Source organism: Anabrus simplex, chromosome 1 (assembly GCF_040414725.1).
Source record: "Anabrus simplex isolate iqAnaSimp1 chromosome 1, ASM4041472v1, whole genome shotgun sequence".
In the NCBI taxonomy this organism is placed as follows: Eukaryota; Metazoa; Arthropoda; class Insecta; order Orthoptera; family Tettigoniidae; genus Anabrus; species Anabrus simplex.
In genome coordinates this window covers 343,402,148-343,426,475 of record NC_090265.1, presented here as the reverse complement: position 1 = coordinate 343,426,475, position 24,328 = coordinate 343,402,148, and the positions used below count along the sequence as shown (strand labels likewise).

The following is a 24,328-nucleotide window of genomic DNA, read 5'->3' as shown; positions in this document are numbered from 1 at the left end:
ACTCTATGGGAAATTATGGGGTCAGATTGGATTACGAAACATCATATGTTGTAGATAATAAGTTTTAAAAGACATTTCCATTAATTGAAAACATGTTTATATCGAAAATATAATGTGAAACATTTCACCATTTTATGTTAGGAGATCTGAATTTTCCTCTTTTTTAAGTTACAGGAAGCACGACTTCCTCTCATCTTACTTAAAACTAAGTTAATGTGCTTAAAAAACTAATCAGAACCGCTAAATATAAAATTCTTGAATTTTATAACACACAAACATTCAAAACATAAGACAAAGTAATTTTTAACATTTCGTTTGACTTAATTTTTAAAAGTTTACTTTAAGATAACATTTAATTCAACATGAAGTAGGAGTCTTCGTTATTCTGAAAATGAAGCCTGGAAACATAAAAGATTACAAGCAGTCAGGTCAAGAATAATGTTCCTTGTCGGTTTTAGTCAGTCCAACACATACGTATTTCATGCACCCAAACCCGGCAAGTTTTACAAGCTCTCATGTCCGCCAGATATTCTTCCTGGCATGCAGCACAAAACCAGCGTATATCTGGGGTTGTTGCTGCAGTAGATGTGGACGTAGATTGTTGATTGATTTCAACTTCCCTTTGATTGTTTTCATGAATCTGAGTAGTCCCTCCAAACAGATTTGTACTTATTTGTTGTGCTCGGTAGTTGATGGCCTTTCTTCAAGGAGCTGAATACATTTTTTAAATTTTCTTGCAAGGTGATGGCATCAATTCTTGGAATGGGGAGTTCATTTATCTTTCATTTTGGCACTGCCTCTATTACTAGGAGATACAGCAGCCAATCGTTTGGAGAGCGGTGCGTTGTCTTCCACGTCTTGTTCTTCTTCACGATGTGTCACAGAACTTGGAGCGAACGCTTCTTCAGGAATCACGGTGCGATCGAACGGATAAATGTCCTTTGCGCTAAACCCACTTGATATATTGCTTAGATTCATACATTTATCCCAAACTGGAGTGAACACTTTGTAAGTTGTCTATCTGGATCCTCAGGATTTTGCCCCCAGAAGTGTAAAAGCTGCTGGTCCCAATAGTGGTCGAATGCCCGGAATACGATCTCATCGAGTGGTTATAGCTCATGCGTAATGCTGCTCGACAACCAAAACAGAGTCATTTCGTGTTCTGCTTTATCCACAATGGAAATATCTAGGCGACACTTAGCTCCATCCATAATGAGTAGAGGTGGACACGGAGGTTCGTATTTTGTCAAGTATTCAATCCACTTTCACGAAAAATTTTCCTATCACACTTCCGTTAGTTAACATTAATACCCTTCAACAGGGAGGAAATCCAGTTTTGAATAATTTCCTGTACGTAACCCCTTTAAAAAACACAACTGGAGGAATCACATTGCGTATGGCATTTGTATATGCAATCACTGTCACATTCTCAGCATGTTCGTAAGAAACAATATGCACACGTTTGGCTCATTTCTTCGAGATAAAGTTTGTCAGTGATGTAAGGTGAGACGAACTTCCGTTTTGTCCATATTGTAAATGTTCTGAGGGCGAGATTTGAAGTCCAATTTGGAAAGGACGAGATCCAATTTATTAAAATAATCTATCACAATTGCAGGATTCAGTTTCTGAGAACCTGCAGAGTTTACAGACTGGGCTTTTCTTTTCGAAAGTCGTAGATATATTTTCATAACAGCACTAAATCATTCTCTGCCAGACAACTGTTATACTTTGCTAAAAGGGTGCTTAATATTGTGATTTTCCACAAACTTGGTCTTCGGTAAGAATGGTATGAGTACCTAACTTCATTTGCTGGTACCAGATTTCAGATGATTCCTCAGAATTCTCCGCGAAATACCGCAGTGACTCTCAACATATATTTAAAGTTTTACTTTCCTGAGCAATATCAAAGCTTCATCCATCTTACTTTTGTCCCAGTTGGCTCTGCGTCATAGACTGACACGTGTCCCATTTGCATTTAATGCTGATTTTTGGGTGGAACTACCACTAGGGGGCCTACATCTCCCTCCCTCATTCATAGAAGCAAGACACCGAATGAGGCCTTTGCAACAGTGTGAGCCATAGAACCAAGGCGGGTTTAAGGAGGCCCCCGCAGTATCTGCTGCTGCGGAGGGCCCCGAGCTGATGGGGCCCCCCATTGTCACCTCCTGTAAAATGGTTATTAATAAAAACAAGATGAATTTCCCGTTCAGAGAGTCCTTCTTTAAAATCTCTTAAGCTTCCAGTTGAATTATTGATGCTTTTCGATCGCTACACTCTCGAAACAAAGTCGAACACCACTGCAATTCTAGTTCTTTGTCGATCAAGAATGTCCCCTCCGTGTAGTTCCTGTTTCTGTCTGCTTAGTGTGTTTGTTGATTCCGTGTTAATCGGGTAATACCATGCTTTTCCCTTCGTGGTATAGCATAACGAAACATAACATGGATTGAAAATACTTATCAGGATCTCAAAAGGAAAAGCGTAAGAAGAAGAAAGAAATATCACGGCAGGAAGGCACGTTCAACAAATTTGTAAAGAAAACGCAAGGTAATTATGTGGCTGTGGTACCTGCGAGTGAACAGTATGAGTAGTAGAAATATTGTACAGTTCGGCCGCCCCCTCCTCTTGCACGCCTGGATGGAGATCTCCTACTCACGGATGTGCTGAGTAAGAGTGCATGCTTAACCTCGCATGACGTCATAACCTAACACTGCCTACGTGAGCAAGTTTAATCTCACGCGCTTGGATTCGACTCCAGGCTTAACCTCACGGAGTTACTAACCTTGCACACCCAAGTTCGATGCCCAAGAAAGTGCAAGCTTAATCTAACAGCGGACGTTATCGCGTAATTTACTTGAACCTTACATACTTAAAATTCAACCACCAGGCTAACCGTATGAATGCAAGCTTAACTTTACAGGCTTGGATCAGATAAGAGGCTTAATTTCACAGGGGCGCTAACCTCAAAGCTCCAAGTTCGTCGCCAGGGCTAACCATATAAAAGTACAAGCTTAACCTTACAGGCTTGGATTCGACCCCAGACTAACCCAACTGCCATACTAGGCCAGATGGCTGTTTTCGACCCCAGACTAACCTAACTGCCATACTAGACAAGATGGCTCTTATACTTTGCTCTTATGAGACTAACTCAAGTGGTCTACCTGAGGGTAACATAACTTAGGACCTAGTCATCTTATCAGACTAACTATAGGAAGCTGACGCAAGGACTATTGTGCAAGATGACTGCTATACATTGCTCTCATGTGTCTAACTTTCAAGAGATACCTCAGGGGTTCTCATCTTGTAAGTTAGGACCTATTGGTCTTATTGGACTAATTCTGAAGAGCTGACGCAAGGGCTGCTAGGCAAGATCGCTTATATACATCGACCATATGGGGTTAACTCCGGTGAGCTACCGCAGGGGCTCACATACTGTAACTCGGGCCCGATTGGGTTTATTGGGCTGACTCTGAGGAGCTGAGGCAAGAGCTACTGGGTAAGATGGCTCCTATACTTTGCTCTTATGGAGCTAAATCTGGAGAACTAGCTCAGGGACTCACAATTATTAACTTCGAATTTCGACAACCCGGCTAACCTCGGAGATTCGAGTTCCACTCCTTGGCTAACCTTAACCTTACAGGCCCTCCCGGCTAACCTCTCAGACTCGAGTTCGACTCCTTGGCTAACCTTAACCTTTACAAAGGAAATTTAATGTGTCCTCCTATTCAATACATACAGTACACATACACAGTTTATTTGTATTGAATAGGAGGACACATTAAATTTCCTTTGTAAAGTGAAAACCGTCAATACGGAATGATTCTAATATCTTGTAATAACCTTAACCTTACAAGGTCGAGTTCGACACCAGCTGATGTAGTGTGCGCTTTCTGAGCTTAGGTTCAAAGGTTCCAATCTTGTAGGCTTCATCTAATTCTGCTACAGGAAGGGGCTCTATCTTCGTCCTACTTTTCGTCCCAAGAGACTGTATCCCCCTGCACCTCCTGTTCCTCCACCCACTTAAAAAAAGGCTCTATCCTCCTTCTTCTCATCCTTCTCCTCTTCACACTAGTATTATTGAAGAAAAACGTATGTATGTTTCGGAGTGAGAGGTTGTGACACGTCTGTCCGCGTGTTTTTTAACGCTCAGAGCAAACTCTTCCAGTAATCACATGGCTCGCTGCGCTAACCTCCAAGTTGGCCTTCACGTGTGTTTTGGTGACTGGAACAATCAGTTTATGATTTTAATTTTAAAGTTTATTGATTTGAACTCTAGAGACTTTTAGTAGCCTACAGTAGTTTTGACATGACCTGGGGGTCTATGCCTTATGCTCAGAACACATCCGAAACTTTAATCTACTGAGACAGTTATGTCTAACGAGTGAGACGAGATGGCACGCCAGAGCATGTAACATATTAAGGTCACGCTGTTTTGACGTACAGTGATCACGTGGACATGCTATGAGTAGGAATTTTTACGTAGTCGATAAGATACTGTGCAAGGGGGTTGTGTGATTTTTATTTAATCATGGCAAAAACATTAATAGTTTATATTCAAGGATTTAAAGTGAACGGAAAGAAAGGTGTATTCAGAGACGAAGTTGTGTTGGATTGCACTGTGTTGTAGAGACCAAATGTCATCAGTTTAGTATTTAGCCCACCTTTCTCTTACTGTCTGCAAACAGGTGAAGATAAAAGGCAGATGAAACGGATTAAAAGAATCTGGGACTGCGGCGCTTTCTTGCTACGATCATGAACGCTCATTTGTCAGGAGCAGATAAAGTGCTTGTGAAGAGTTGTGAAAAGAAGGAATGGTTGCGCGAGTATCTACCATAACATGTGAACTTATTGATCTGCATGAGTTATGATGTCTATCATTATAAATCATTTTCAAGGAACATGCTGTAGAAACGATTAGAACATCCTTGCGCTACGTGTGTATGCTCTTTGATTGGTTCTGTCGCAATGCATGCTGGGAGGTCAGCCAAACTGCAGTGTTCAAATATCATTTCTGTCAGTGAGATAGAAACATTTGTGCAGTGATCTATAAAGAAGATATGGGAGAAGGTGCTGCGTGAGTGGACGCAAATTCAGTTCTGTCGGAGATTCAAATATGTAGTCTACATCATCAACAAGTGAGTCTAGCTAAGAGACTCTCAGTGAGACAGTGTCTTACATATCAACTCATTAAACTATATCGCAGACCTACAAATAACGAGTTGAATTCGGGTATGAACACTTATCATGGCTGCGGAGAGAGAGAGAGAGGACAAGCAGACGCATAAATAGATGAAGACGTGAAGACAATGACATTGCTTACCGTGAAAACAAATCTGAACTGAGACGTGCAGCTGAAAAAGGCTTCGCAAGGCTATGCAGCGTGTAACGTCACTTAACGCTACTGATAGCACCGCTTGTCGTCTCTGGTGCAATGAAACTGAGAAAAACCAAAACAGATTCACATGATGAAAAAAATTGTACACGTGCTGAAATAGGATTTGTGTAACATAATGCAGTTGTTGCTTGATGTTTTAAAAGGTCTTACATTAATCCTACTCTACTCGACGTCACAGCTCCGACTGGCAGCCATAAGGCGGCAGCGCTCGCGTTAAAGAAACGGTCGGCCCTTACTATATGGTCCTGCATCAATGTCAGTGAGTAGATACTTATAACCCCCTTATCGCTAGAGGCATAAGAGATGATTTTTACTAAGTCGGCATGCCATAGATCATCCTTTCCACGCGTGATGACACGTTTGCGTTGGCAGTGTGACGAGCTGGTTTATTAACTTATGCAAGTTGCTTTACGTCGCACCGACACAATTAGGTCTTATGGCGACGATGGGACAGGAAAGGGCTAGAAGTGGGAAGGAAGCGACAGCATTTGCCTGGTGTGAAAATGGGAAACCACGGAAAACCATCTTCAGGGTTGCCGACAGTGGGGCTCGAACCCACGATCTCCCGAATACACTGGATACTGGCCGCATTTAAGCGACAGCAGCTATCGAGCTCGGTATATTTTATTAACTTATGTGAGATGCGTATCTTTACAGGCGAAGTCTTGCTTTGAGGAGCCATTACTCAATAATACCAGCATGATGTAATTCCGTCTCTATTTCTAGAATCTCTGATTAATAGCCTGTGTGACCGGCATCCTGAGAGGCTCTTAGCAGTTGCGGACGTTCTACGAGTAACTTGGGGTCGTTCTGGCATCTTACGTCTACATAGGGTAGCAGAAGCTTGTAGATGACGCTGAGACCACGTGCAGGCAGTTGATGTGAAGAAAACAACTTAGAAATTAACTCTCGATGCTTGCGATTCTTATTTGAATTTATAGTTTTTGTCCTCTCGTAATTACGTTGAGTAGCGTCAGTTTCAAAAGGAATTGATTAATATTTCTTAAGATCATCTGACAAAATAATTATCTCATGAGTATCCGGGAGAAGACGAGTTCTAAGAAAACTTTGGAAGGCTTATAGGTCAAACCTTTTATGATAGGACGTTGGCATTAATCTTAACATCAGCATAATCTATACGAAATCAATCGCCGCCGGGCTGAGTGGCTCAGACGGTTGAGGCGCTGGCCTTCTGACCCCAACTTGGCAGGTTCGATCCTGGCCCAGTCCGGTGGCATTTGAAGGTGTTCAAATACGCCAGCCTTGTGTCGGTAGATTTATTGGCACGTTAAAGAACTTCTGCGGGACTAAATTCTAGCACATCAGCGTCTCCGAAAACCGTAAAAGTATTTAGTGGGACGTAAGGTCATTATTATTATTATTATTATTATTATTATTATTATTATTATTATTATTATTATTATTATTATTAAAACAATCGCCTTCATAGCGAATACCGTAGGTTGTGTCGGTTTGTCCTGTAAATAGCGTTTCTATGTAAAGGAGTAAAGAGTGAACTTAGGTGTTTTGAAAAAATTGCTTTAACTGATCTCGATACTCTGGTGTGATCATAACATCAGACAAGAAAGATGTTTTTTTTATGTAGTAGGCATTTCTGTAATAATGTCTGCAGTTAAAAACTCAACCTGTTTTGATCACAAAGATGTGTTGAGATCCTCCTCATCCTGCTTCTCATTTTCTTCTTCCTCATCCTGCTTCTACTTATATTGAGATGTTTGCGTGGTAACAGAACTTGTAGTAGGCTTAACGATGAACAAGAATTTTTTTAAATCTCTCTTAGGATTGTACCGAATTGCGTTTTCAAAAGGAAATCACTATCTGCTTGAATACGTTTGAGCTCTTTAATTTTACGTCGAATGTTTAATCGCGCTCGTATGATACGTTGCGTAATCTCTTTGCTTGATATTGACATGATGTCGGTTTCGGATCAAGTGCAGTCTGTAACCGCTGTGTTGAGGCTTATAAAATGGTCAAAGCCCTTGCGATACCGTCCGTGATGACAATATATTTCTTTATCAATAACTAAGAAGCCGTAACGTTGTAATAACCAACATGTAGCACACAGATGTTTAAAGACACAGAATGTCATATCAGTGTTAGCATGATCGCCATACACATGCCACATATTAACTGCTTGGGCACACGAGAATAGGTTTGGCATAATTAAAAACAACCTACATTTTTATAACGCCCCATACCAAAGTATGCACGAATAATATCTTCCTGTTCTGTAGCAACACCGTCAAATATCATGAGAGAAATAGGAAGCACACCATCTGGAGACAGTACTTGCTCACGTGCATTAAATTGAAAATACCTCAAACCAGCTTTAACCAGATCCTGCACGATAAGTTGTAGAATGACGTACAGCGGTTGATAGAGTGACTTTGCGAAAATGTAAATATTCTGGAAGCGTATGCCATTTGAAGAGGTAATGAGTGTGAGTAAACTATTTGTCTTGCCGCATCCCGTAGGCCCGGTAATGATACATCGAACTGTAGAGGGAAACAGTATTCCATGACGATTTGCATAGTTGTAAAAGAACTAGGTAGGAGATGTGACACGCCGTCACTGACGGGTAGTGTGTCTTGCTGCTTTATAATATTCATGTTGATTGAAGGAAGAAGTTGAACCATCAGTTCTTAAGTCGCTGTTGACGAAAGAAGTCGTGTACAGAATGGTGAAACAACGATATCCCAACGTTATGAAGAATAAAACGAAAACTGTAGAATGGAAAGCGGTTGTAAAGGCAGCGCAAAAATCTATTCGAGAAGAATACAATCCAAAGGTAGCCATCACTAAGGCTGTACGAGCAACAAGAGCGAGAATTTCTGCTAAAGCAGTGTTTTCCAAACGTACTCGAATTATTCCTGTACCGAAACGAGGTAGATTCCTTCCAGCGCTGTTTGCTGTACTAGCGGCTTTAGGATCTCTGCTACCGGGCGAGTTGGCCGTGCGCGTAGAGGCGCACGGCTGTGAGCTTGCATCCGGGAGATAGTAGGTTCGAATCCCACTATCGGCAGCCCTGAAAATGGTTTTCCGTGGTTTCCCATTTTCACACCAGGCAAATGCTGGGGCTGTACCTTAATTAAGGCCACGGCCGCTTCCTTCCAACTCCTAGGCCTTTCCTATCCCATCGTCGCCATAAGACCTATCTGTGTCGGTGCGACGTAAAGCCCCTAGCAAAAAAGGATCTCTGCTGGGTGGCTCTAGTGCTGAGGCAAGAACTGTCCAGGCTGTAGATGAGGCAAAGCAGCAAACACTAGTGGCTGAGTTGTAATATGTTGTGACGTCAAAAGTGCCCGCCTGGTGGTGCCAAGTCTTTATGCCCTGATACTGTGGTTAGACGGTTCGAATTCCGTTGGTGGAAAAATTTTCACCAGCAGAATATTGGTTGTCAGGGTAGGAGAAGTGGTAGTATAGCCTACAATTTCTTATTACCTGCTAGACTGAGTGCCAAGAGATTGGATTCGATTAGAAACCTCTCCACAGTGGAGTGATGGAATATGACGCTGTCGATGGTGATTCGACTGTCGAATGGAGACGTTACACATTGAGCAGACCCCCACAGTGTTATTCACAGGAGTAGTCTAGGTGCCGATACCAGCTTTTACTCTCTCCGTAACTCATTATCATAATCATCCAATATTCAGACGAGCAGGTCACCCATCCGCATCAACTAGAAAGCCGAGTACCAGATGAGCCGAACGTTTTCTCGGAAACTCCAGCACTAAAAGCCATACGCTAAATAAATATGTCAAAAGTATTCAGTCCTACGAAAATAAAAAATCCACTATCATTTTCCCTTACAAATGAATCAGGCGACAATGACCTGGAGTTAATGGCAAATCGGATTTGATTACTGTAAAGAAATGACAATAGGAAAATCTGTATTCGAATGGGAGCAGGATACAACTTCGTTCCAGCAATGAATTATTTCTCTACAGTACAATGATCCACGTAGAAAGCTAATTTTTAGGCCTCTCGTATTAAAATACAGTACTACGATATTAAGTCCCAGAAACTACTTTTACGTTTTAGATGATGTTGAGTGGCTGGAATTTTGTCCCGAGGGAGTACTTTCTTACGTGCCGGAAAGTCTACCGTCAAGGAGCTGACGTATTTGAGCACCGAAAGCCAGCGTTTTTACCGTCTGACCGACTCAGCCCGGCTTAACATTAGCTCCCTGAACCAAACGAGACGAGATAATATCCTATGATATGCACTCTAATGTTACGTTCCCTTGCAGGCGAGAAGCCTCATGTCTGCGAGGTGTGCTCCAAGGGGTTCAGCACGTCCAGTTCACTCAACACCCACAGACGGATACACAGTGGTGAAAAACCACATGTGTGTCTGGTGTGTGGAAAGAGGTTCACAGCGAGTAGCAACCTCTACTACCACCGCATGACACACACCAAGGTACAGTACATGCTAGTTATTTATATCCCAAGTCTTTAAATCTACTTATACTCGTAACATTAATATCTGAGGATAATTTCTATATGCTAGTTATTCATGTGCGAAGTCTTTCAAATGAAAAGTCTGTATATCTATTTATACTCGTAATATTAATATTTTAGGATAATTTCTATATGTTAGTTATTTATGTCCGAAATATTTCTGATGAAAAGTCTGTATATCGATTTATACTCGTAATATTAACATTTGAGGAAAATTTCTATGGATAGAGTAACAATGTAATAGATGAGATACACATTCAAGGAAAGAAGACAACAGCCATGTCAGATGGTGGACTCTTGTGGTTCCCTAGACAAGACAAATTGAGCAACGATCTCATCTAGTCTGAGCCAGGTTCGATTGATCTTCAGGTGCACACCAATTCCTTACTGTCCAACTGACTATTTTTCACAGCACTACAAGTCTCGCATTCAACGAATATTACAGTTAATACTTCCGATTTACCAGCTATCGCGTCACCTCGTAATCTGCAGGTCTTCAGGAGGAGCAACGTTCGCTCATCAGGGATGTAGCGTCGTGGGTTTTTAATTTACCAGCCATAGTTAATATAAGTATTAATATATATTCATTAAACATTATTTATTCTTGTTCCCCGACCTTTTCGCCTATTAACTGGTCCAGTTTTACGCTCGGATGCCTTTCCTAACGCCAATCTCATGTGGAGGGATGTATATACTATGGAGTGTTTCTGGGGTGGTAGAAGTATATTAAGATGATCACATACACCCAGCCCCCGAACTAGAGAAATTAACCAACCACTACTGAAATTCCTAGCCAGGCCGGGAAGCGAGCCCAGGGCCCTCCGAACTGAAAGCCACTGCGCCGACAATTCAGGCAGTAAGCCGGACTCTTCTTTATACATTATACGTAGACTCTACCACTAAGATTAAATGCACAGGCACACAGACACGCACACACACACACACACACACACACACACACACACACACACACACGAGTTGCTTTACGTCGCACCGACACAGATAGGTCTTATGGCGACGATAGCATGGGAAAAGCCTAGGAGTGGGAAGGAAGCGGAGGTGGCCTTAATTAAGATACAGCCCCAACATTTGCCTGGTGTGAAAATCGGAAAGCACGGGAAACCATCCTCAGTGGGGTTCGAACCCACTATTTCCCAGTTGCAAGCTCACAGCTGCGCGGCCCTAACCGCACGGCCAACTCCTCCGGTAAAGAAAAGAATCATCACAATATGGGGGTTATTAAAAATGACCTAAAATGAATCTATAGTGATACTGTCAGTTTCAAATTACGTACAACTCAATTAAACAACTTATTAAACATGACCAACCAAAACGCATTAATTTTAACTATTAGATCTGATATTAAAATATTTCGCCAACAGCGTATCCATGTTCAAACGTCCGATCCCGCCAAACCTCTGCAGTTAAGCACCATTGGATGTGGTCCATTTTAGAATAGGTAGTCCTCGTGCAGTTTGTCAGAGGAGGAGTGAAAATGAACTGGGCGCCTTACCTTAAGTAAACTCTGGCTCAGTGGTCTCTGAACCTGTCTGATGGCACTGAAAGGTCGCTAGCGCCCAGGTTTGGATAAGGCAATTGGATTGTATTGAAGTGAAATTATTGGAGTTTTTGTTTTTGTACAGCTATTTACAAAACTATATTAATTGTCCCCCAACAATCCTTCATCGAACAGTGATCATTTAATGTGCGTTTGAACCTTCATTAGTAAATGAGTTTGTCTTTTTCATTACCTCTGAGCAGGTGTATATAATACTTCTACGATATCCTCTGTCTGTCTTAACAAACGACTAAAAGTGTGTACTCCATAGGGAGCGAGGGTTATTGACAACCTGACTCCGAACTGAGTCTGGCATTGCTTCCAAATATTTGTGCCGGGCTCTCCAACGTTACGTCTCTTGATCAACAATTTTTGTCTTCCCATCCCAATGATATTTGGTTTGCGAGCAGGGCTGAGTGACTCAGAGGGTAGAGCTTGGCCTTCTGAGCCCAAGTTGGCACGTTCAATCCCGGCTCAGTCTGGTGTCATTTAATAACTAGCTGATGTACCCGTGCTTCTCTACGGGATTCTCAGAAAGACTCACTTTGTGGCTTTTCCTAACTGAAGTCAATATAGGTCATTACAAAAACGTCAGTAGGAGTGTAGCGATTACAAGCAATATTATTACACTGACTGACAGAGCAAATGCAACACCAAGAAGGAGTGGTTCGAAAGGGATGAAAGTTGGGGAAAAAACAGAGACGGCACGGACGAATAATTGATGTTTATTTCAAACCGATATGCAGGTTACACAATGCGCACGGCATCGACTCAGTAGGATGTAGGACCACCGCGAGCGGCGATGCACGCAGAAACACGTCGAGGTACAGAGTCAATAAGAGTGCGGATGGTGTCCTGAGGGATGGTTCTCCATTCTCTGTCAACCATTTGCCACAGTTGGTCGTCCGTACGAGGCTGGGGCAGAGTTTGCAAACGGCGTCCAATGAGATCCCACACGTGTTCGATTGGTGAGAGATCCGGAGAGTACGCTGGCCACGGAAGCATCTGTACACCTCGTAGAGCCTGTTGGGAGATGCGAGCAGTGTGTGGGCGGGCATTATCCTGCTGAAACAGAGCATTGGGCAGCCCCTGAAGGTACGGGAGTGCCACCGGCCGCAGCACATGCTGCACGTAGCGGTGGGCATTTAACGTGCCTTGAATACGCACTAGAGGTGACGTGGAATCATACGCAATAGCGCCCCAAACCATGATGCCGCGTTGTCTAGCGGTAGGGCGCTCCACAGTTACTGCCGGATTTGACCTTTCTCCACGCCGACGCCACACTCGTCTGCGGTGACTATCACTGACAGAACAGAAGCGTGACTCATCGGAGAACACGACGTTCCGCCATTCCCTCATCCAAGTCGCTCTAGCCCGGCACCATGCCAGGCGTGCACGTCTATGCTGTGGAGTCAATGGTAGTCTTCTGAGCGGACACCGGGAGTGCAGGCCTCCTTCAACCAATCGACGGGAAATTGTTCTGGTCGATATTGGAACAGCCAGGGTGTCTTGCACATGCTGAAGAATGGCGGTTGACGTGGCGTGCGGGGCTGCCACCGCTTGGCGGCGGATGCGCCGATCCTCGCGTGCTGACGTCACTCGGGCTGCGCCTGGACCCCTCGCACGTGCCACATGTCCCTGCGCTAACCATCTTCGCCACAGGCGCTGCACCGTGGACACATCCCTATGGATATCGGCTGCGATTTGACGAAGCGACCAACCTGCCCTTCTCAGCCCGATCACCATACCCCTCGTAAAGTCGTCTGTCTGCTGGAAATGCCTCCGTTGACGGCGGCCTGGCATTCTTAGCTATACACGTGTCCTGTGGCACACGACAACACGTTCTACAATGACTGTCGGCTGAGAAATCACGGTACGAAGTGGGCCATTCGCCAACGCCGTGTCCCATTTATCGTTCGCTACGTGCGCAGCACAGCGGCGCATTTCACATCATGAGCATACCTCAGTGACGTCAGTCTACCCTGCAATTGGCATAAAGTTCTGACCACTCCTTCTTGGTGTTGCATTTGCTCTGTCAGTCAGGGTATATAAAATACTCGATCAAATGAAAAACCGCAGATTTTCTCACTTTTAACGAACAGTACTACGGTGTCGATGTAACAGTCCAAAGTTCCAGAGCTGGAATGACCAGGCCGCAGACAGCCGTGAACACTTCTCTGCCATTTATTCATTAAATATGCACATTGCTCATTCCAACCAGTGTCTCAAAGTAAGGACTGAATAGCTCGAATGCTATGATGAACCAGTTTGTTACGTACCAGTAGTATCAGAAAATGTATACACCAGAGGAATGACTTGCTAAAGAAGAAAGTTATCTAACTCCCCAGCTACTTCGCGCCAATATTCAGGCAGACTGTTACACTCGATACGACCGGGGCAGTTGGCCGTATTGTTAGGGGCGCACATCTGTCAGCTTGCATCCGGGAGATAGTGGATTTGAACCCCACTGTCGGCAGCCCTGAAGATGGTATTCCGTGGTGTTCCCATTTTCACACCAGGCAAATGCTGGGGCTGTACCTTCATTAAGGCCAAGGCCACTTCCTTCACACTCCTAGACGTTTCCACTCCCATGGTCGCCATAAGACCCATCTGTGTCGGTGCGACGGAGATGAGTGGCAACAGAAGACACAAAGCACATCACAACAAACAATGGTTAATGTAATGTTATTGTTCATCAATTTTATGAATTATGAGCTTTCTATACCGTAGGCCTTCACATTTAGTTCTTTCGACTCCGTGATATTAGGGCGTCTTATAAAATTATTTATATCGTAAACTTTAATTCCTTATTCTCCGACTTTACATACCTATTTTCATTAAATTCCGTGTATCCATTTCCTCGTGACTCGGCGCTGATATGGACTTAGTAACAAAAATCCAAATTCGTGAATATCTCTGTGATCATAGCCGGTACGGTAACAATAGGCCTATATAAGACATACATGATCGGAAATTTAATATTACATAACTTTAGTTATGCAGTATTTACTTTTTTTTTTTTTTTTTTTTTGGCTAGTTGCTTTACGTCGCACCCACACAGATAGGTCTTATGGCGACGATGGGACAGGGAAGGGCTAGGAGTGTGAAGGAAGCGTCCGTGGCCTTAATTAAGGTACAGCCCAGCATTTGCCTGGTGTGAAAATGGGAAACCACGGAAAACCATTTTCAGGGCTGCCGACAGTGGGATTCGAACCTACTATCTCCCGAATACTGGATAGCGGCCGCACTTAAGCGACTGCAGCTATCGAGCTCGGTGCAGTATTTACTGATATGACCACTAATGACATAAATATTTGAGAATTAAATTGTAGACCTTTCCTAAACTACCATTTTTCTCAGCGCGAATACAATTATAGACTATATTTTAGAGATTTACTCCTCGACTTTGCCTACCGATGTTCATTAAGATACGACCACTAATAACATAAATATTTGAGAATTAAATTTTAGGTCTTTCCCTAAACTACCATTTCACTCAGCGTGAATAAAATTATTTATGGCCTAGATTGTAGCGACTTTGCATACAGATTTTCATTAAAATCTCTTCAGGCGTTTTCTCGTGATGCGTGTACATACATACAGATAGACAGACAGAAATGACGGAAAATTAAAAATTGCATTTCCTTGTTACTGTGGACACACCTGATACAGAAATACCATCATTTTTAAATTCTGAGCAATGTACGGACAAAACTCTTATTATATATATATATAATGTTATTGTTTTTATGTCGCACTAACTACTTTTAAGTATTTTGGAAACGCCGAGGTGCAGGAAAGTTGTCCCGTACGAGTTCTTTACGTGCCAGTAAATCTATCGACACGCGGTTGGCGTAATTGAACACCTTCAAATACTGCTGGACTGAAGAAGGATCTAACCTGCCAACTTGAGCGCAGAAGGCCAGTACGGTATTCTACCGTCTGACCTACTTATCCCGCCTCCGGTGTTTTTTTTTTCTGTTGGCTTTACGTCGCACCGACACAGATATGTCTTATGGCGACGATGGGACAGGTTAGGGCTAGGACTAGGAAGGAAGCGGCCTTGGCCTTATTAATTTATAGCCCCGGCATTTGCCTGGTGTGAAAATGGGAAACCACGGAAAACCATCTTCAAGGCTGCCGACAGTGGGGTTCGAACCCACTATCTCCCGAATACTGGATACTGGCCGCACTTAAGCGACTGCAGCTATCGAGCTCGGTGCTCCGGTGTTATTTGGAGGTATTCAAGAACGCCAGCCTCGTGTCGGTATATTTATCGGCGCACAAAAAAAATCCCGCGGGACATAATTTCGGCATCTCAAAAAGTAGTTGGTGAGACGTAAAACTAATAATACTGTTATTAGGTTTGTGATACCTTGGGAAACTTCCAATTTCAGACCCTTTGTGGACCTTGCTTATACCTTCATTCTTCTTCTTCTTTTTATTTACAGGTTGTTCTACGTCACACCGTCACAGATAGGTTTATGGCGACGATGAATAGGAAAGGGCTAGGAATGTGAAGGAAGCGGGTATGGCCTTAATTAAGGTACAACCGTAGCATTTTGCCTGGTATGAAAATGGTAAACCACGGAAAACCATATTCGGGGCTGCGATACTGAGGTTCGAACCCACTATCTCCCGAATAAACGCTCACAGCTGCGCGCCCCTAACCACACGGCCAATTTGCTCGGTTCAGTTAAGAGAACCGTGGTCGCTAGACACATCATAATATTATAAACTATATACTGTTATTATCTGAGAATCCATGTTTATTCTTTCTTTTACAGACCCCAAGGTTTTCAGACACCTCACAGTGCCAGGTCTTTTCTCCCAACAGTGCTTTTATGTCTGTCAGAATCATCGATGTTAGTTAAGCTGCATAGTATTTTTTTAAGACCTTATCAAACCATAACATGATATTGTAAACATGATATAGGCTTTTGGGTTATGCTGTGTCAAGAAAATAAGGTGAAATTATTTACGTTTCGCAGAGAACTTTGCTCTGCGTAATCAGAAGAAAAACTCTACTGTTCACGAGAAAGGCTTCTCAAGGAATGAAGTTTGAATTTAGACGTTATAATATAAGTGGAAGTGATACGTTCATTCGTCATCAGATGGCTTGCCGGACGCGGTACAGTGCTAGCGTTCGAAGCGGAAGCTGACGGAACCGTCAGAATCAGTCTGAGAAGGAGTCACATAACAACAGGAGGACACACATATGAAAGTATGACATAGATACAAGCCTGGAATGAAACAACTGGCGATGAGGAACGTACGAATTTGGAAAATACCGAAACGAAATGCAATAGTGAAGGGACAGGGGAGGGAACTACTGTTGGGAGATCACAAGAATGCACATGCCCGGTGAGGCAGGGGGCGGAGGGCTTTTCACCAGCAGAGCCAGTGACGCAATGGTTACCATAGCAACTCCGCTACTACCCCGGCGACTTTATTTTATCTTCTACTAGCAAATGTACCCGTGCTTCGCTACGGTATTCTACATTGTATACGGATATCGACGTAAATACTGTGCGTGCAGCAAATGAGATTGTTTTAAAATTGCATGTCTCTTGGCCTTATCCGAGAAATAGCATGGGGAGGTCCACATACGTTGTTTCCAATGTAAAGTGAGGGTTGCGGAGTTGTGATGATAACGCCAGGCTCACTTGCCTACTGCCATTCACAATCGAGTTGGCAAGTTTACATTATAATTGCAGGCCCCAATGCCTACTGCGCGGTCACAATCGATTTGGGGAGTTTTAGTTACAATGGCAGACCCATTTCCTACTTTCAGACAGGTTACAGTTGAGGAGTTTTTATTATAATACCAGGCAACTTCCCTACCACCAGTCAAAATTGAGTTGTGCAGTTATCATTATAATGACAGTCCCTTTTTACTGCTGCTAGCCAGCTTACTGCCAGTCACACAGAATTAGTGAGTTTCCATAAAAATAGCAGGCCACTATGCCTAATGCTAGTCAAATTTTAGATTGGAACATTTGTTTAAATGGCGGGCACCCTGGCCTAGAGCCAAACACAATAGAGTAGGGGACTTTCGAACAAAACTGCATGATCCCTTGCCTTCTGCAAGACAAATCGAAAAGTGAATTATTCATTAAAATGGTAGGCCCTCCTTACTAATGCCAGTTACACAGGAGTTGGAGAAGGACCCCATTCCTACTGCCAGCAGTCAAAGTCGGTGTAGGGAGTACTGCTTACAATAGCAGACACATCCTTTCTCGATCGCTACAAATCGACATCAATGAATATATACAGATGGACATACGAAAGTATATGAATGTTTACAATATTGCAGACCTTCATTTACAGATTAACTGCTGCTAAACGGTACGTCATATCGACAAAGGATTGTACCGTAAGGCGCAGTATTTAGCGATCTAAATGGCTGGTCCTCTGATATTTTCTCGCATCTAATCTATTCATGGGTCAGATTGAATCAGAAACGTTGAATAGGTTGAAATTTGTGTAAGATTATCTTACATTGCATTACTTTTCGGATAATTATGTGACATAGCATTTGGCTCACATATGGGTACTGGGTGAACCAATGTTCGTGTAGAGTTTTATCACACTATCTTTCCTGTAAGTGATTGAAATGATGCACATGAGAAGAAAAGGTTTAGAAATTAATTTCCATTAAGGCAGGTAGATTTCCATTAAGTTTGGCTGTGTGTATTTTGAGGGAGTGCAAAATCACGGTTTCGGTTTCGTATAAACCCCCAATTAGTTCAGGGATTTAGAAACAATATTTGCCCTAAAACCTCCCCAAAGGATAGGTGGATTCTAAATATGAAGTTTGGTGGAAATATATCCAGTAGTTTTCAAGTTAGAGAAAGACAAACAGAACAAACAAACAAACAAACAAACAAACAAAGAAACAAACAAACAAATTAACTAACTAACAGACACCAAGGAAACCTACCCTTGGACAGATGGATGCTATATATAAAATTTGGTTCAAATATCTTGTTAGTTTTCAAGTTGTAAGAAGTACGCTTTACACGTACCCGCTCTTGCGTTAAGTCCGCTGGGATTTGTACCGAAAAACGGCCCGTTAATGATATCTCCCTTACTAAATCCTGTTATCGAAATGATGCACATGAGAAAAAAGGTTTAGAAATTAATTTTCATTAAGGCAGGTTGATTTTCATTAAGTTCGTTTGTGTATACTTTGAGGGAGTGAGAAATCACGGTTTCGGTTTCGTAAAAATCCCCACTCAGTTCAGGGATTTAGAAACGATATTTGCGCTAAAACCTATCCAAGGAGAGGTGGATTCTAAATATGAAGTTTGGTGGAAATATATATTTAGTAGTTTTCAAGTTATAGAAGGACAGACAAACAGACAAACAGACACCAAAGTTAAAAATGATGCAGATGGTCATTATTACACCTGAAACGGATAACTGTACGGACATTTCGCCAAAATAATCAATGTACGGACACACAGTCGTTACGATTTTATTTTTTGCGCTAAAACCTACCCAAGGACAGGTGGATTCTAAATATGAAGTTCGGTGGAAATATATCCAGTAGTTTTCAAGTTATAGAAGGACAGACAAACAGACAAACAGACAAACAGACACCAAAGCTAAAAATGATGCAGGTGGTCATTATTACACCTGAAACGGATACCTGTACAGAAATTTCGCCAAAATAATCAATGTACAGACACACGGTCGTTACGATTTTATTTATATAGATGACGGATAAGCATGAGCACGTTGAAAAGTGCAGACTTCCACTTCGAGATTCATATCTCCTAAACGGTTTATGATATTAAGAAACGGTTTGCGCCATCAGACGCCTCATTTATCGCTCTACATGTTTGTTCCTAAACCATATCCTCGTATCTCCCATATTAAGGGAGTAAATTGAGTTCCCATTTTGAATAGGGTGAAATTTGGGTGCATTTTTAACATTTTACATTACATTTTGCCTACTTATGTATAAGCTTGAATCATAAAATTTGGTACACATATGTCCCTTAATCGTGCCAATATGCGCACCTAACGCGATGATCCTATCATTCTTATAAGTGTGTCAAACAATGAAATATACTTGTAAAAATCACCAAATTTACGAACAATCCAGAAATACGGCTAAATTTAACGTATAAGGGAGAGAGATACGACAAAATGTCACAGGACCAAAGTTGTAGATCACTCCGAATTGAAGGGACATTGTGCCATCCGTTTTGTGATACGACTTACCGTTTAGCCAAAAAATAGCTCAAAAGGAATGTCTGCACAGTCATTAAAATTGCCTTCATATTTCGATATCTTTGGGGGTAAAAAGTGAAAAATTTGAACATCTTGGAATTTTCCCGTCGGTTAGGGACCAAAAGCTATAATTTCACCAAATTTCAATTGTCTACCTCGTCTGGCAGGTTGTGCCGCCATCTTGATTTGGGGGGATAGGGGATAAAAATGAGGAAATTCCCGAAAATTTTTAAGCCCACAAAACCTATAGGTTATCGTTTTGGATATACTATACGACTGTGTTCTTATGCTGAGCTCAAAATTTGAGCCCCCCCCCAGCGTGCCCCCTTCAGGGAATTTTGAGAATTTCCGATTTTTCTAGGGATCCTGGGGTCATCAGTTTCCCTCGTACCAAGTTTCAAATTTCTGAGATTTCTGGAAGTGCCTCATTAATTCACGCCTTTTTTCATTTTTAAATATTTATATATACATCGCTCCAGCCCGACTTGCTTTTATATATATAGATGACGGATAAGCATGAGCACGTTGAAAAGTGCAGACTTCCACTTCGAGATTCATATCTCCTAAACGGTTTATAATATTAAGAAACGGTTTGCGCCATCAGACGCCTCATTTATCGCTCTACATGCTTGTTTCTAAACCATATCCTCGTATCTCCCATATTAAGGGGGTAAATTGAGTTCAAATTTTGAATAGGGTGAAATTTGGGTGCATTTTTACCATTTTACATTACGTTTTGCCTACTTATGTATAAGCTAGAATCATGAAATTTGGTACACATATGTCCCTTAATCGTGCCAATGTGCGCACCTAACGCGATGATCCTATCATTCTTATAAGTGTGTCAAACAATGAAATATACTTGTAAAAATCACCAAATTTACGAACAATCCAGAAATACGGCCAAATTTAACGTATAAGGGAGAGAGATACGACAAAATGTCACAGGACCAAAGTTGTAGATCACTCCGAATTGAAGGGACATTGTGCCATCCGTTTTGTGATACGACTTACCGTTTAGCCAAAAAATAGCTCAAAAGGAATGTCTGCACAGTCATTAAAATTGCCTTCATATTTCGATATCTTTGGGGGTAAAAAGTGAAAAATTTGAACATCTTGGAATTTTCCCGTCGGTTAGGGACCAAAAGCTATAATTTCACCAAATTTCAATTGTCTACCTCGTCTGGCAGGTTGTGCCGCCATCTTGATTTGGGGGGATAGGGGATAAAAATGAGGAAATTCCCGAAAATTTTTAAGCCCACAAAACCTATAGGTTATCGTTTTGGATATACTATACGACTGTGTTCTTATGCTGAGCTCAAAATTTGAGCCCCCCCCCCAGCGTGCCCCCTTCAGGGAAATTTGAGAATTTCCGATTTTTCTAGGGATCCTAGGGTCATCAGTTTCCCTCGTACCAAGTTTCAAATTTCTGAGATTTCTGGAAGTGCCTCATTAATTCACGCCTTTTTTCATTTTTAAATATTTATATATATATCGCTCCAGCCCGACTTGCTTTTATATATATAGACTGGCAACTCTTCGCTCTTGTCAGTTGTAATTCAGCAAAGTGCAAAGTGGGAGTCAATGTTTTCGTGTAGCAGATACGAGCAGTTAAGAGCCGATCTGTCTGGGCAGAACAGGAAGTTCTTGCTTGCAGGCCACATTCCTCATTCTTGCATTCTTCTCATCTCTACACAGTACCTACGTAAGTCGTTAGTGGCTGGCAACCACGTATTAAATGATAGCCAGTGTTCGTCTTGAAATGGTTAGGATTTCTACGTATTTCCACGGCTTCCCGTATAATCCTGGACCTGTAGAGTCTAGTGTGGGTAAGAGCTCGAGCATCTTGGAATAAGACATCATGACCTGACGACAGAGCGTGCTCAGGTATTGCTGATTTGTCTGGCTGGTTGAGACGAATATTTCATTCATGTTTCTTGATACGAGTACCAATGGACGGCATGTTTAGCCAATGTATACCTTGCCGCATGTACAGGGAATTCCGTATACCCCAGGATGTAAATTGGGGATAATTTGTCCTTGGCTTTACCCAGACTGTGAGCAATTTTAGTGACGGTGCCAAACACGGTTTTTATATTGTGTTTCCCGAGGACCTTGGCGATTCGATCTGTGGTGTTGTGAATGTAAGGCAGGTAGGCAGTTCCCTTCACTTCTTCCTTCTGTGAGCCTTGGTTGGTCGTTTCTCTGGGATGCAGAGCTCTATGAATCTGCAAATCGCTGTAACCATTACCCTTGAACGTGACTTTGAGTGTGTCCATCTCCATCGGGATATGTGATGGCTCACAAATCCGTCTCGCCCTCTTGGTGAGTGTCGTGAGAATGGCTTGTTTTTGTGCTGGGTGGTGGTGGGAATCTGCATGAAGATAGCGATTTGTGTGGGTAGGCTTACGATAAACGATATGCCTGTCAAACCTATGATTTGGTGGAGGTATGATGATGATATGTTTGTGGTCTGTACAGAAAGTCCTGAGACACTTCATCTATTTCTAAACCACCTAAATCAGCAACATCCTTCTATAAAATTCACTATGGAGGTGGAGTCGGACGGATGCCTTTCTTTATGGATGTTCTAGTAAGAAAGAAACCGGACGGCTCCTTAGGACATACCGTCTATCGTAAGCCTACCCACACAAATCGCTATTTTCTTGCAGATTCTCACCACCATCCAGCACAAAAACAAGCCATTCTCAATACACTCACCAAGAGGGCGAGACGAATTCGTGAGCCATCAAATATCCAGGTGGAGATGGACACACTCAAAGTCACGGTCAAGGGTAATGGTTACAGCGATTTGCACATTCATAGTGCCCTTCATCCCAGAGAAACGACCAAGCAAAGCTCACTGAAGGAAGAAGTGAAGGGAACTGTCTACCTGCCTTACATTCACAACACCACAGATCGAATCGCCAAGGTCCTCGGGAAACACAATATAAAAACCGTGTTTGGCACCGTCACTAAAATTGCTCACAGTCTGGGTAAAGCCAAGGACAAATTGTCCCCACTTTTACATCCTAGGGTATAAGAAATTCCCTGTACATGCGGCAAGGTATACATTGGCCAAACATGCCGGTCCATTGGTACTCGTATCAAAGAACATGGATGAAATATTCGTCTCAACCAGCCAGACAAATCAGCAATAGCTGAGCATGCTCTATCGTCAGGTCATGATGTCGTGTTCCAAGATGCTCGAGCTCTTACCCACACTAGACACTATAGGTCTAGGATTATATGGGAAGCTGTGGAAATACGTAGAAATCCCAACAATTTCAACAGGGCCACTGGCTATCAATTAAGTAATACCTACGTGGTTGCTAGCCATTAAGGACTTACGTAGGTAGTTCCCTCCCCTGTCCCTTCAGTATTGTCATTTCGTTTCGGTGTTTTCCAAATTCGTACGTTCCTCATCGCCAGTTGTTTCATTCCAGGCTTGTATCTATGTCATATTTTCATATGTGTGTCCTCCTGTTGTTATGTGACTCCTTCTCAGACTGATTCTGACGATTCCGTCAGCTTCCGCTTCGAACGCTAGCACTGTACCGCGTCCGGCAAGCCATCTGGTGACGAATAAAAGTATCACTTCCACTTATATTATAACGTCTAAATTCAAACCTCATTCCTTGAAAAGCCTATCTCGTGAAAAATCGAGATTTTCTTCTGATGACGCAGAGCAAAGTTCTCTGCGAAACATGTCTATAATTACGAGCCGTGAATGCATCAGTAGCATCACATGATATTGTAACACAATGCCGGAAACACACAGTCAGCAGAAAATCCATCCAGCGAGATACTGCGTGCGAGCAAGTTAAGAGTTCTCACTTTTCACACGTTTTAACTAGAGAGAACATGCACTCCAATACGCTCTGTTTAACCATTCGTTTCTCGTCATATTAACTGCAGTGCCTGTATGCGACATTTATTCAAGTTTCCATATGAAATATACTCTCTGTATCAGTACCTACCCACAGACATACGGTAAGTATGTCCACGTTCAGTGAACTCTTGCGTGTATACACATAGGCGACCACATTTCTCTAGTGATGGGTCTTGTAACTCTATATGCGCGCGCGCGCGCGCGCGCGCGCGTGTGTTAATACAGTATCAGTCTGAGCTCCGCGCGGACTGCATAACGTAGTAGAGTGAAAATAACTCACGATTTTTTAAAATTCATTTTAGGCACACGGTCTTTTTTTCCTGTATCTGAGTCTGTGCACGCGATTAGTACAACCTCCTCACTTCTCACGCTGAGGAGGGGGCCTCCTCCTCACGAAATGTGCTGACTTTAAGGGCATGCTTAACCTTACATGACATCACTGGAAGGGCGATTTGAAATATGGGTGGCTGGCTACGAGTGCCGACTTAACCGAACAGGCTTGTATATGACTCCAGGCTTATCCTCGCAGGTTCACTAAACTTACAGACACAAGTTCGATGCCCAAGAGTGCAAGCTTAACATTACAGGCTTGGATTCGACTCCAAACTTAACCTTGCAGGGTAACTAACCTTGCAGATCTAAGTTCATTGCCCAGGAGTGCAAGCTTAACCTAACAGACTCAAAGCTCGACACCCGGACAAACCGCATGAGTACAAACTTAATCTTACGGGCTCGGATTTGACTCTAGGATTAACCTTACAGAC

At 42.6% G+C, this 24,328-nt stretch overlaps 1 protein-coding gene across 1 annotated transcript in view; it reads left to right on the top strand.

Annotated features, from left to right (window-relative positions):
* Positions 1 to 24,328, top strand: part of LOC136866073 (zinc finger protein ZFMSA12A) — a 99,812-nt gene that overhangs the window by 56,753 nt on the left and 18,731 nt on the right. The window contains exon 4 of the mRNA XM_067142768.2: positions 9,663 to 9,832. Within this exon, the coding sequence (XP_066998869.2) occupies positions 9,663 to 9,832 (170 nt within the window). The remainder of the gene's footprint in view (positions 1 to 9,662; positions 9,833 to 24,328) is intronic.